We start from the raw sequence: 15,053 nt of genomic DNA, 5'->3' as shown, positions 1-15,053 counted from the left end.
CGGATCGGTCCATCTCTAGTTCAGACTGATGTTAGTTGCACCCTATAATTTTGCTGAAGAAAAAAAAAAACCCACATTAAAACTGCTATAATTTTAAAAGGGCTGTTTAGCAGAGAGATATTTATACTTTAGTTTTTAGTGTGTATTAATCTCTCCAAGCAATGGAGCCTGCATTTTTTTTCCTTTAACCTGTTCGAAATTTATAGACTCCAAGCCCATTAAACATAACTCTGATGGTGACGTCAGGGTTATTTTCTCAGATTTGATGAAGCTCCACCAGAGGAACATAAGACATACAACATATATATTCCATATGTTGCTTAGATCTGCTTTGATATAAACAAGACATGGCATCATCTGGCCACAGATCCATGTATCTGGGTGTCATGTGAGACTTACTGCAGTTTTCCTCGTCACTCCCATCAGGACAATCACTGAAGCCGTTGCAGCGGAAGCGTCCAATGATGCAGTGGACACCGTTAGCGCAGGCGAAGAATGTAGGAGAACACTTTGACTTGACCTTAGCTAAAGATATAAGGGTTGGGGGAAGTGGTGAAAAACAGAACAATGAATTAGTGTGTGCATGATGCAGAGACGGTGCAGAAATCTTTCAGACATCATGTTTTATGACAGCATTTGCCTTGGCTGTGATGAACAAGGTAAAGGAGAGACCTTCACTAGGAGACAGTGCTTGTATTACACTTAGGTCCATGTGTTTTTGTGACACTTACACAATTTTTCCTTTCTAGAACACCATGATAGATTTAAAATGAAACAATCAGGACACAGGAAGAGGAATAAAATCAGTGCATACGCTTTATCTTTGCTTCGAAGTGTTGAACAAAAACACTTCTTAAACCATAGTCCTCTACTTTCAGAGGCTTGAAATGTATTTGAACTATCCACTTTAAAGCAGTTTAATGTAACATAACTCTAGAACTGGCCAAATCAACAGTTTGGCACATTCTGTGAAAAACAACACAATGGTGAACTCAACAGCATAAGGTCTAGATTTTATTTGAAATCAACAGTAATGATCACAGCATCGGTCATATGCTAAAGAAAATTCCCATCACAATATTCAGGACTTAATAAGGGAAACAAAAAGGCTCAGCACAAGGTACAAACCAATGATCAGTCTCACCGAAAGAAAGGCCAAATTAGACTTTGCCAAATAAACACACACACGTCAAAACATAGCTTTTCATCTGCCAGGTGATCAGATTAGCCTGTAACAGAACGACACAAAAAATGTGGATGTTATGGCTTATTATCAGAAACATAATCATCTGTAAAAAAAACAGCAAAGTTAGTGGTTTCCAATGGCAACGGGTCACTAGTTCTTACTGGTTATATTCCAAAGTTATCCCAAAGTGTTTAGGGCTATCCATTTTAAACAGATGCATCCTAATTAAGCATAACCGACTGGACAGTGCAAATAGAGATCCAATAGTAACGGAATATTTTCAGTTGCCCAAGTCAGTCATCTGATTTCAACCTGATCTACAAGACATTTCACTTGGTAAACAGGTAAAACTAAGGGGAAATTAACCCATGATCAAACAATAACCAAAGACGGATGCAGGAAAAGGTTCAGCAAAACATCACAATGGAGAAAAACTCATTTTGGTGACATCCATGGTTCCTTGGCTTGATAGTCATTGCCTCTAAAAGATTTCTTCAAAGTATTAAAAAATAACAGCTTATGTATGATCATGATAATTTAAAAGCTGACAGTCTGTATTTCATTTGCATTTGTTCCTTTTCATATCTACTGCAGTTAAAAATTGTCATTGTCCAAAAATGTCAAGACCTAACTTTATACCTGCGTGTTCTAACATTCAAAGACACACAGCCATTCAATATTATATAATGTTCAAACAGTTGCTTACGGATAAAGAATCATTAAAGGTAGCCCATTTTGTTCTGCATTGCTAATACTCCCATTTCCACAATTATGACACATAATGGGTAAGATCTTGACCAAAGAGTACTGATAAGAGGAGAGAAAAAAAAATCAGTTAATGACAAAGAAAGTAAATCGTGTGGGAGAGGGTTTGTATGGATTCTGCCATTGATCAGCCTAAGCAGGCCATGGGCCTTATCTCTCAGGACAGCCCTGAGACTGAGTGAAGAGCTTGCAGAACATCAATGCCTGGCAACCTCAGTTAAGCACCAAGCCCTAGCTTTTTACCTCAAACTCATTGATCTTCCCTGGCAGAAGAAGAAAAGCAAGATAACAGGTAGAGATACAAGCAAAGACATCAGAAAAGACCCTGCAAAGTTACTGTAGAAGTCGGATTCCAACCAGGAAATACACACACACACACATTGCTGCAAGAGAACCATGGTTGCTATATTTACAGTTTGCATTACTGAGTTATATTATTATAAAATACAATGTTTCAGACTTGTGTTTCCCTATTCGAGACTTTTAAAAAAAAAAATTACCTACTGGATGCATTTTTCCCTTCCAATAATAAGCATTTAAGTAAAGCTGGCATTTGGAAATCTGGCTTCTAATCAGAGCTGCTCTCATTGTAACAGTATTTACTAAAGACAGAGAAAAGAAAATCTAAGAATTACAACTAAGACATTGTTATGATGCTTTGGTAAATAACAGAGACGCATGCCAGTGAGGAAGTAGCATGATACATTTTATGAACACTTGGAAACAACAGAAGGATGGAGCAACCCACACATACAAACACACAGGGAGGAGGAAGTGAGTGGGCATGCTAGAAATGTCAAAGAAAGCCACCAAACCTTCTATGTGTTTTGTTTCCCTGTGTTGAATGCGGTGGGTAGAATTGGCTCGCTCATAGGCTGGCAATGTGCTGCTTCAAATGCCAGGGGTGCACATTTTTCCCTCTACAATTTATTGCGGTAGCCTGATTTATGAGCTCTTTCAAGCTGTGGCGATTATGTGTAGCAGCACGGAGGGCAAGGCGCAATAACCACAAAGCTTTGGAGCACCCATCTCCAGGATGAAATGTAATCCTCTGGATGCGGGAGGAAGCTGGGATAGTGCCCGATCTATGTGTCTATAGTCTGGGAAACCTTTGTTTACCTGGCCAGCAGAGTCCCTAAACACCCAAATCTCATTTTTTGCAGCATATCACATTCATAAAAGTCTTCTTCTGTAGCTTTCAGGGATATTAAAAGATTAGTAATAAAACAAAAACACGCGCTCCCGCTGGGGGTTAAAGTGAGATTCTGCTGGCCACAAACAAAGGAAACATAATCCTTTGTTATCTATTTGTATTCATTTACACTGGTGTTTCTTCTTTTACCAATTTTCTTTTCTATTTCTATACATAAGAAAGAAATGTTATTGCTCTGAGATTCATGTGAATCCTAATTACCACTTATCCAGCTGGCTAGGATTCTTCCAACCCAGCGTCTGTGCACAAAATTAACTTAAAAGTCACATCAAGGGCAAGCTTATGAAGGGGAATTGGTGGGTGGGACAAACACAGCTGGCTGGACAGATATAGCTAATGTGCTTAGCTGTGTTTTTGGGTTGCATATCACCATAGCCTAAGCCAAGCTGTTTATGAAGCAAAAATGCAAAAACTTAATTAGACCCATCAAACTAGAGTGGAAGAGATGGCAACACAAAACCATATATCCCGGGCATTAGCAGTTCAACTTTAAATACCGCTGCTGATCCAGGTAATGCTGATTGATTTCAGGTCCTCTGCTACACTCTTCAATTTACATTGTATAAGCATCGATTTCATCCTGCCTTCATCCCTTCTGTCATCACTGTTTACTGCTTTACTTTTGTGCCAAATTTTCTCTCGCTCCTCTAAGCCTTTGTAGAAGTTTGTTTATGAAAAGCAGACAGGGCGTTCGGTGGCTTCCAAACTTAGTTCCAGTGTTCAGCTGAGCAGCACAAATGAAAACGAATGGGGTAAGCAGTCGAGCAGATTTCGTGAAGTAAGACTACCACTTGCAGAAAAACATGCCTGGTTCACACTGAAGCTCACAGGTGGAGGACACACAAACACAGGCACAAAAAAACAAACATGTCTCTGTTTTTTGTTGTCTGATATATGCAATTGCACATAACGCTTGACATTTTTATTAAAAAGTATACTTCTGCTAATCACCTATGTGACAACTGTCTTTTAATTTTAACTTAAAGGTAAATAAATAAAAGAACACTTGTTTTTTCCCCCTTTTTCATAATCTACAGGTTAATCGTAGTTCAAATCCTGACCTGGATTTGTAGTACCGTGGCATATTTTGTACTTAAATCATTGGATGATACAACAGAAACTGAAACAGAGCACTGCTCTTTATATTTACCTCCCCTGTGGCTTCACTGTTCATGTCGGGTGGAATCCGACAACCCTGTTGGCGATGGCATGCTTTTGCTCTTCCCCCGGTGTGCGCCTCTATGCCCTTAAATTATTCTCCCCTGATTGGTTCTTCAGAGAACAGAATGTTCAGCTCAGGTAGTCGCAGCCATGATGGGCATGCATGACTGACAGAGTAAGGAGAAGGACTCGCTGAAGAGACTAACAAGAAGGAAAACACTTGGAGTGAGGAGAGAACAGAAACTAAGAGTAGAAAAGACTGATGACTTCAAAGGTTTCTCTGACCTTGCAGAGTATTTCTGAAAGGAAGAAATCAATAGGTAATGGAGTCAGGGTGCAAGCAAAAAGTGCATGGGTAGTTCCAGTGCAGTGGGCCTAGGGATCAAAATAATCCCTACATTGCACTGTACATTTCACTGTCTAAGCCCTGCACACTCTTTTGTACAATACAATAGCACTCCGTGAGGGGCACTGCAACATTATAGAGCTGCCTTCATCTTAAGTGTTTACGGACCAATGGTGTTCTGCAAAGCCATCAAACTTTGTGCTAGATGGGGTAGCGAGAACGGCTCGTATACCACACAGCGAAGGCGTGTGTAAAATATCAGTGATATTTCAACAAATTCCAATAAAGGGAAGAGAAGCAAGGGCATATGGTGAAAAAGCAGCGCACGATCTGTCAGATAATAACGCTGCTGCAATATTCATCATAGAAAGCAACATACTGCTAAAATTGGCTCGTTTGAACTGATAGTGTCCAACAATGTGTTCTAAAATGACAAGACAGCATTTCTTATTCCTTTGAAGCATCAGCAGCAATCATTTTGGCTCATTTGCGAAAATCGATGGAACAAGGATCGCGTTCAGTCGAAAGTGAACAAAGAGTCAGAGAAGAAGAAAGACACGGCACCAGAGTGAAAGACTTCATGCAGGAACCTAATAAATATTTCAGCCCCGTTCCTTGGTATCAACTACACCAGCTTATTGATTAATCAACCATTAAGCTCATGGAATCCACCAGACTGACCCATTAAACCTTTGTCTGTTTTCCATCTTCCAAATTCTTTATATTTTAATATTTTATTTCTCATTTCTTTTTCATCGGGTAGGCTGATACCAAGACCGACCCCTCTCGGGATGCATGATATTTATATTGGAAACCAAACTGGATATTTGTGACTACAGATTTCTCAAAGTCATTCTAGAACCAAGACTTGACACTCCAAAGCCCACTTTATTCTTCTTCTTCCTTCTTCTTCTTAGTTTAATTTTTGATACTAGGCCATGCCTGAAACACCTGGCTACCCAAGAGGTAGCCTGCTCCTCAATTTGAACATTTCAAAACAGAAGACTGCTGGCTCTAATCCAAGTCCCCCCCACATGACACCCTCTGGAGGAAGCTCATTCCCACTGCTTATATCTGCAATCTTATTTTTTTGTCACTAGCCAGAACTTGTGACCACAGGTGAGGGTAGGAATGTAGACTGATCTATGAATTGACAGCTTCACTGTCACACTACAGAAGATTGGTACAGCATTCCAATTACTAAAGAAGCTGCACAAATCTATCTGTTACACTCACTCTCAACTCTTCCCTCACTCGTAAATAAGACCTCAGAATGCTCCTCCTCTTGAGGCATCAACTTGTTCCCGACCTAGAGTGGACACTCCACCTTTGTCCAGCTAAGAACCGTGGCCTCAGAATCGGGGGTGCTAAATCTTGTTCCTGACACTTCATGCTCAGCTACAAGCTGGAGGTCATGGTTTGATGAAGTCAAGAAAACCACATTATTTGTGAGAAGCAGAGTCAAAATCCTGAGACCCGAAAACCACCTCCTTCGGCTAGGCCTAGAAATTCCCCCCTTAATTATTATGAAAAAAATCTGTGACAAAGGGGAGAGCGGTGGACCTGAGCACCCACTGGGAATGAGTCTGATTTATTGCTGGCAATGCAAACCGAGCTCTAGCTTGTACAGGGAGAGGAAACGATTCAAAGCAACTGAAGCTAAACACAAACAACAGGCAGTTATAGCACACAGTTTACCTCATGCTATGCTCAGGACATGCTGGCATGTGACAGGAGGAGCAAACAGTTTCTACCTTCCCGTTTGTAATTCGGGAGCAGAGGTAACACCTTTTTCAGGCCAAGCACTGCAGTCACATCAGCAGGTGGAGTTTTCCTCCAGGCAATGTTACAGCAATGATGGGCTTGTTCTTGAAACTATACAAAACAACTAAATAAATACATTAATTTATTAATACTGCATAGGCAGAATTTTGCTTTTGACTGGGGTCAAAACATTTGTAACTCCAATAACCACTAAGACATCACTAGGAACAAACTGATTGGCAATTCATAAAAAAGGTGAAATGACAGAAAAAAAACCTGATATTTTGAGTAGATGTGATATCAAATATACTTTAATATATATATTAAAAGCAGTGTGGAGCTAGAAAAACTGTATTGTGAATCACCAGTCCGATGTGGGAAAAATGTTGCATGTTGCATTGTCCATGTCGCATTAAGAGTTACTATTATTAGCACTGCACAGGTAGGCGTGTACATGTAGCTCCTGTTCTAGTTGACTTTAGCATACAGACTGTAGTAGCCGGAGAATCGATCCACCAGCCTTCCAGTTGGCAGACAACCCACTTAGCCACTTACCTTAGTCACAGAAAGGATTTCTTACACAAGTTCCAACAATTTGTTTGCAATAGTTTGTGACGTGATTGTGATTTATGGCAAACAGAGGTCAGGTGAGCTCAACTGATGGTGAAGTAAAAGCACCATTTCATTTCTGTTGGCTTTGCTCTCCCATCTGTTGTTAAGCCTTTAATTACATTTTCAGTAATAAAACAACATTTACATTTTGCTTTACAATATTAGGAAACTATTTAAACTAAGCCCAATCTTGGCTTAAGCATCATAAACAAGTAATTGGCACATAAATCATTCACACTATTAATAACTGAAGTCACCTGCATATCCTTCTAGTCTGTCCTCATAAATTAAACACACACAAACGAGCCACATACAGTATAGAAACACTGTCATGTAAAGCTGGGAGCATTTGCCCAACTTTACATTGCTCTTGTGTTAAAATTAGGCAAACTGGTCACTTTTCTTATCGTGTAAACACACACAGTCCTAATCTTAGCCAAACCTTATATACCCACGAAGAGTTTGGTAAAGAACCATTCTGTGTCAGGAATCTTTGTAGAGACAATCAACCCTACTGATGTGGAGAGCTTTGTTGCTGATGAGCGTTTAGTGGTTCTTTTGAACTCGGGGATGTCATTAGTATTTTGTGCGAAGGCCAGTACACACAAAAAACAAAACAAAAAACAAACAACAGCACTATTGATGTTGGTCCCGGCTTTAATATTCATTTAATCCAATAAACTGAGGAGTTTATTTTGCTCCTAAATGTTATGAAGATCAAAGTGGATCAATAAAAAGTGGAACAAGAAATTAAAACTTGAAATAGTGATTTTTACACTGTTAATAGAGTCTTAATAGAGACTTCAATAGCAGACCACGTGTGAGGCTACAGTTCACAAGTAAAAGTTTCAAGCATGTCTGGAATAACAGACAGATTTAAGTTAATATTGTTTAAAGATGTCAAACACATCTGCTGCTAAATGTAAGGTATAAACCAAGCTTTACTGATTGGCATGACAAATGAATGGTATTGTAGCTCAGCTCAGTTAGCTGTAGTAATAGCCCTTTTGGTTTTTACAGTAACTGTTGGCTTGTGTACTCTGTTTCACATTAAACAACTTCTGAATAGCTCCCTGATTTTATTATTTATTTTTGGGCAGAAGTTCTAGTGAAGTGTTTTCCCCCCTCATAGCTTGATTTTAATTGACCCACTGTGCAACAATTACAAATGTTCAAGATCAAGTTCAAGCAGTGAAGAGTTATCAGAGTTATCGCCCTAATTAAAGGCATGCTGCCATGCAAACCGCTTGAGTTTAAGCATTGAATTAGGAGATGCGCAGCCTTTCGGTATGGCCAGTGGCCTTCCTGTTGGGCCCTGTAGTTCAAAGCAGCATAGAAGTTTCAGAGAAGTTTGTGAGTGCAGAGTTCGGAATATGTGAACTCTCCCACACAGAGAGGCCAGAGCCTCAGCCTGCAGGGCCACTAGTTCAGAACAATCATTGCTTTGAAATGCACTTCTCCGTCTTTTCTCTTTCTCCTAACTACATTTCTGTGTCTTTGATTCTACACTTCTTGCGTTCTAAATCACGTCCACTCACCCTTTTGGCCCTGCTATGTATCCGTCCTCTCTCGTCTACTCATGTCCTGTCCAGACAAGGGCAAAGAGGCTAATCCTGGCTCTGAGGCCCAGTGAGCTCAGTCAGCTCTCCTCCTTCTCTCGTCTGTCAGCATCCATTTCGTCTAACACTCTCCCGGGCTGGCGCTATGGACACCAGAGAGCAGGATGGTACTTCTGACCTCTTTGTGTGAGGAATTATTCAACAGCCTGCCTCTGAATCTCAGTTTAAAGACCCCTTTAATCTGCCGACATACATATATACACAAGCACTGCCCATAGATGGCAGATCCCCAGGACTGAATAACTGCAAAAAAAGAGACAAATTACAAATGACATGTTTTAATCTAAAATGTAATTAATTTAATGTACAGCAAAGTAGAGGTTGCACTCCAGGAGAAAAAAGGCTCGATCAAAACAATACTTTGGGGGGTCCTGGCCTCAACTAGTGAGGCGGAAATACAATAAGATTCATCTTAAATGAAATAAGACTCAGGCTGGAGATATTGCCTTTTTCCCTCAGCCAAAACTGTTATTTAAGAGCCAGCAAAAAGTATTTACACAAATCCAGTTGACCATTGTGCTACAGGGGACTGGAAGAACAAACAAACAGCAGAGGAGCAGTGGGGTTTGGGAGGAACACAGGAGTGGCTTTACAATTCCTGGGCTGACAGCTGTGACATAATGAGATATATCTACAAATAAATAAATAAAGGATTGAGAAAAGAACATGCAAATGCAAATGAGAACCGTCTAACTGGTATCAACACTGGAATAAAATGTAACCAGGTCAATAAATAAGGCAGAAAGAAGTTTATTTTGGAAGCAAAACAACTGCTGGCAAAAAAATCAAACTCTCCTAGAAAATGTCGTCCTAAGTTCATGTGTAGGTGGATCCATCTTCCAAAATAGTTTTTTTTTCTTACTGATTGGACCACTGCACACCAGCATGAGTGTATACGCTTGTGTTTTTAAAAACTATGTTCATGTTTTATGTTGAAGATATCAGAACGAGTTGAGACTGATTTGTTGTCTCTTGTGTTTCCCATTAGCTACATGGTGTTCAAAAATAAAATGCTCATTAATGAGACACCAGGGGGATGTCCCCACATATGACCTTTACCTCAGGTACAGGATAAGTATTCCTTGGTGAGAGACTTCAGCACAATCTGTTGGCTAAAGAGCAGGGGCTTATGCGGGATCTACTTTCTGAGTACAGCTGTCTTCTGCAAATGAATGAGATAAAAATAGGCACTCCTCTGCGGCACAAAAAAAAAATGTAACAGAGAATTTTATATGGTCACACATATGGCAAAAATAAACACAACACAAAGTCACCAAATATATGCATGCCTGCAAAGCACAATCTTTCCATGCTTATGAGGCACACAAAGAAGAGAATTGAATTGTTTTGTTGTTCTTTCTTAATCCACTAGTGTGATACTTAAAATGGGCCAAGAGACGGAAATGATGTAGACATCGACACGTATCAACAATTAAAGCGTGTATTTATGGAAACCTTTTGACAAAAGCCATCTGCTCACATTACAGATGGAAGGAAATTTAATATCCAGTAGTAGTCAACACTGCTCTGCCTCCATGGTAATGACTATGAGTGCAAAGGGCAGCGGATGGACACTGGACACCCTAGAGATTTATGATACTATAAATATAAAGAAAGCAAGCCTTGCAGCAATCATTTGTAATGATAGTAATATTTAGAATGTGTTTTTCTGAGAAGTATGCTCTCAAAAAAAACTACCCTTATGTCTCAATGACAGAAGGAAAGCAAACAGAGTCAACAAACCTACCACATATACCCATAACTGAGTTTATTTGTGTTTTCTTAGAGGGGGTGTCTAATTATAAGTCAACCTGCAGAGAATGCATAGCTGCAGTCACAAAGTTTCCAGGCACTGTGTTCTCCTTAGATAATACACATCCTGACAGAAGTCTTGCTGAAGCCACAATAATGAGTCCCCCTTTTTGCCCCCTCTCTTTCTCTTACTCCCTTGTTTCCGATCCCTCCATCTGTCTGTCTGTCTCTGCAGAGCCCCTAATGGAGCCAGAAGTTTGTCTGGGGATTTCGGGAAGCAGTCGCCAGAGATACCAAACGACAACTAGCCATCTACTTGAGAATAATAAGGCCCACTTATGCCAGAGCAGATAATGTAGATGTCTACAGCAAACACAAATAGCGCACTGACAGCCCAAGCAGGATGAGCGTGATGCCTTGTGATAACTTGTTTTAATCTTTAGCAGTACATTGTACATACAGTACATGTTATGTCAGCGAGAGACACCGCGTGCACTATATACATTCAGTTTATGTTGGCAGTTCAGTGATCTGCTTTCTTGAGAATGCAGCAAGGAAGTTAACTGAATTCAAACTCCAATCACAAACACAGTGGGGCGTCTCATTCCTTTTGTGTTGTGCCAAAGTTTAAAATTGTTTGCAGATATGGATATACTGCTTCTCGTTATAAATGACATGTATTTGAGGAAAAGCACCAATGCAGACGCCTCCATTCACTTGCAAGAGAATTTTCTGAGCTAACAAGTTATGCTAGTCTAACCCTGATCATAAACAGCTCATGTTATCCTCATCTGTTATCTCATTTAGAGGCTACCAGACATTCCTCAAATATTTTTTCCCCCCCATTTAATTTGTCAGTTTTGTCATGTTTAAAATAAAAACAACTGCAACTATAGCACTAATTGCATGTTGTTGGAGTGAAAGTGGCTGACCAGAATGATATAGAGGCTGTATTATACTGGAAGTATCTGATACTTCATATGCATAAATGATAGTATTCCATGTCTGACAGTTGTTGACAGATTAAGGTCAGTGAGCGATGAGAATCTGAACGTATAGTCGTCTATTAATGCAACAGTCTTTCTTTAAGTTAAAGGGCGTCACAAGCAAAAGGTATACAAAAAAAGGTTAGTGTATACAATAAAATTCCCTATGAATATACATCTTAGATTTCCAAGTCATTCCAAATTAAGACAACCAATAACCTATACAGTAAGTTTACCGACTGTAGTGTGACAGTGTGTGTGTGCTTGTATGCCAGGGAGCACACCTTTGTCAAGAGTCGTCTGCCTTTTCCCTGAGCTGCTAAGAAGAGAACAGTGAGAGAAGTGACTGTTCGAGGAGGAAAAAACAAAGAATGGAGGGCAGACCATATGTTTTGTTTTTGTTTTCTAACTGGGGAGAATTAGCAGGGTTAGGAAAAACAAAACCAAAAAAAGATTTAAGAGGAGGTTTATTGCTTGCTAAATGAAAACAGGCATCTGCAAAGCAAATTACAAGCCAAAAGCCAAAAATGATCAGATGAGATAAACTGGGATGGTGCACAGAGACGACTGAAAACGGGAGGGCGAGACATTCAGAGAGATGAACATATCGGGAGATGAGGGATTCTATTTGGTGTGGCAGCTCCTCAAAGTCGATCTTCATCAGCAATCCCATCTTTGTGTGAGCTCTGGCTGAGATGGGCGGGAGAAAAGGAGGAGCTACAGACCAGAAAGATCAAAGCCAACTAAAACTGTGGATCAAAACCAAACTATTACTCTAGTGTTACAGTAGAATTATGCATGCGCCACTATTTGTGCGCACAGAAGTAATCGGCCTTTGCTTTGATGGTATTAAATTTCATCCTGGTGCTAAACTGAGGCCAAGGGTCTGGAAGAAAAAGAGGAAGGCTGTGCACTGAGGGGAGAGTGATTTGAGGATTGAGGAGGGAAGTTCATTTAAGTTGGCAGAGAATTCGTTTTAAGTGGCCCTTGTGGCTCTTTGGACGGGGATGTCAGAAGAAGTACAACTGCTGGATCGCAAAAAGAGTTCAGGAGCTGTGAAGACTTGATGTAACTCTAAATAATCAATTTGGCTTCAACTGTAAAGGCGGATCTAGTCGTTAAAAAGGGATTTATTAATGACGAACTTACGACAGCCTTTCTCGTCACTTTTGTCAAAGCAGTCGGGCAGTCCATTACACTGCCGCCCGCCTGGGACACACTTGCCATCGCCACACATGAAGATTCCAGGGATGTTGCAGTCCGTGGTGAAGTTATTCCCTGGAAGCAGCTGGCTCTCTGTTGATAAACAAGAGAAACAGAGGAGAGGACAGACTATTACAAACTCGCTCTGTAAAGAAATCAAACAGGTAGAGCGATTGCATTACAGCGATACTCATCACCAGAGTCAAAATGGAAATCTGTTATTATCTCCATTGTCTAAAGACAGAAAAATATTAAAGGCAGCGGCTCTATTTAAAAAGCCGTATCAATCTATGAGCAAATAAACAGAGGAAGATCTCATGAATACAAATCGGTCTAGGTCATTCAGTGTTAATAGTATTGTGGGTGAAAATCACGATAGGGAAGATAAAGATACAAACATCAAAGAACACTAATATACAAACAGAGCACATATTTCACCCTAGACTTACACAGATGCACCAATACACACGCGCAGAACAAAAATAAGCACACCGTCGGCACAGTAATCATGAGCCCCGAACCAGTTTGGGGCATTTCTACTGGACGCAGTGCAGCTGCGGCATAATGGGCTGGAATGTGAGACACGGCCTTTTGGCTGAGGTTTGACACTATGTGGTGAGCAGTTTAGCTCGCAAACAAAGCTATGTGGCAGTAATAAGGCGTCTCGGACAGACCGCGGAACACTTTTATGCTGCAGTGCTAAAAAGGGTTCAGCTGCTGTGAAAACGTATGGACCTTTGCATCTTAAATGGCAGTGTGGCTTACCAGAACAATGACTGATGGAGTCCTCAGCTCAAATGACTCCAATTGTGAAGTGCAGCGATGTGAAAATGTAATTATTATTTACCGTGCTCTTTCGGTTCTTTTTCTTTTTTAATTTATTTTCATGACTGAAATGAATAAAATGGAGGGATATATTGATACATGAATGACCTGCACAGTACTACACAAACTCTTAAGTCCTTAGTTTTTTTCATATTTGTTTTCATGAAGCCAGTAATTTTTTTAAGTGGTTTTATGCAATAGTTCTCCAGGCTTTCCAACAGTCTTTTTACACTGGCAGGTTTTTGCTCATTTCCAGTTTAATTGTTGTACCCGACCATTTTCAGAGGAATGTTGTTGTTTTTTATATATTCTATTGTTAAACCATTTATCACTGACTTACCCGAGCATACAAAGCAAATCTAACCCAACAGATGACCCAGTGTTTTGTCTACACATGACAGAAAACTTAAAGCACCAATCTTAAATGGCATATTTGTTACTAGCAGTGTGTTGCAAAAACATATCAACTGTTCCAATTTCTTTAGTTGAATCTATGAAAATGCCAAATATAGCTCGACATCTTATATTTTCACAGCCATAAAATAGAATTTTGCATCAACAAGGTGATTCCCAAAGTGCTTTTAGCTTTAAAAAACAAAACAAAACTGGTATATCTTGGTCAGGTGTGGTGTGCAGTGTATGCTTAAAGAAAACAGACAAGTAGGGGACAAAAACAGGTCAGAACCCCCCCGCAAAAACTAAACGATCTGCAGCGTATGAACAGTATCTGTCACGCCCTTAAGAGAAAACCCCGCAAAGACCTGACACACGACCTGAGAGATTCATCTAACCTTTCAGTTGATCCATCTGCTGTTCAGTGAAGCCTCATTAGAGATCGTCTCAGTGGAAGGGAGGCTATCGTGAACATGAAAGGAAACAGGGAGAAAAGGTTGAGGTATGCCAAATTACACCATAACCTGACTTAAATAAGTGGAAACAGGTCTGATGGAGTGATGAATCCAAATTTGACATTTCTGGTTCAAATTGTCAGCAGGAGGAAGTCAGGAGAGAGCTACAACAGTGAGTGTCTAGAGCCATCTGTAAAACACGACAGGAGCTCTGTCATTGTTTGGGGCTGCATTTCAGACAGTTGAGTTGGAGATCTTGTCAAAATTGACGGAGTTTAGATTAGATTAGATTAGATAGTTATGAATGGAGTTAGATTTTGATCCACTGTGCAACACCATGTGTAATACCATGGAAATCTGGAAAGCGACGGATTGGCAACGGATTCCTTTTTCAGCACGATCCCAAACACACTGCCAGTGCAATCAAAGCATACCTGGATAGAAAAAACACACAATGGAACACTATCAGTCATGAACTTGGCCCTCCTCCGGAGCCTGGACGTCAATATTATTAAAGCAGTGTGGGATCAGCTTGAACAGAACTGAACAAAAGGCAGCCAACATCCAACGAAGAGCTTTGAACGCCCTTCAAGGAGCCGACAGAACCACTGACTGCTTAAAGAAATTACAACAAAGCTTAAAAGAGCCTAAAATAGTTCAGGCTGTACTAAAGAACTCAGCTGGTCATACCAAATATTGACTTTTTTTAAGCTCAAGAATTCAGCACAATACTTAATATATGTAGGTACCTGCAGCTTTTTTTTAATTTTGTT

At 40.1% G+C, this 15,053-nt stretch overlaps 1 protein-coding gene across 4 annotated transcripts in view; it reads right to left on the bottom strand.

Annotated features, from left to right (window-relative positions):
- Positions 1 to 15,053, bottom strand: part of ldlrad3 (low density lipoprotein receptor class A domain containing 3) — a 91,788-nt gene that overhangs the window by 39,620 nt on the left and 37,115 nt on the right. For 2 of the 4 annotated variants that reach the window (XM_082539064.1, XM_082539067.1), the window contains exons 2-3: positions 12,554 to 12,700; positions 400 to 525 (exon numbers count right to left, since the gene is read on the bottom strand). In XM_082539064.1, coding sequence (XP_082395190.1) covers positions 400 to 525; positions 12,554 to 12,700 — 273 coding nt within the window. Of the gene's footprint in view, positions 1 to 399; positions 526 to 12,553; positions 12,701 to 14,223; positions 14,288 to 14,628; positions 14,715 to 15,053 lie in introns of all 4 variants that reach the window. The other 2 variants (XM_082539066.1, XM_082539065.1) reach the window with 2 other exon arrangements.

Source organism: Aulonocara stuartgranti (genome assembly GCF_965226115.1).
Source record: "Aulonocara stuartgranti genome assembly, chromosome: 7".
NCBI lineage: Eukaryota > Metazoa > Chordata > Actinopteri > Cichliformes > Cichlidae > Aulonocara > Aulonocara stuartgranti.
The sequence above is the reverse complement of the archived record's forward strand: the minus strand, read 5'-3'. Positions and strand labels throughout refer to the sequence as shown.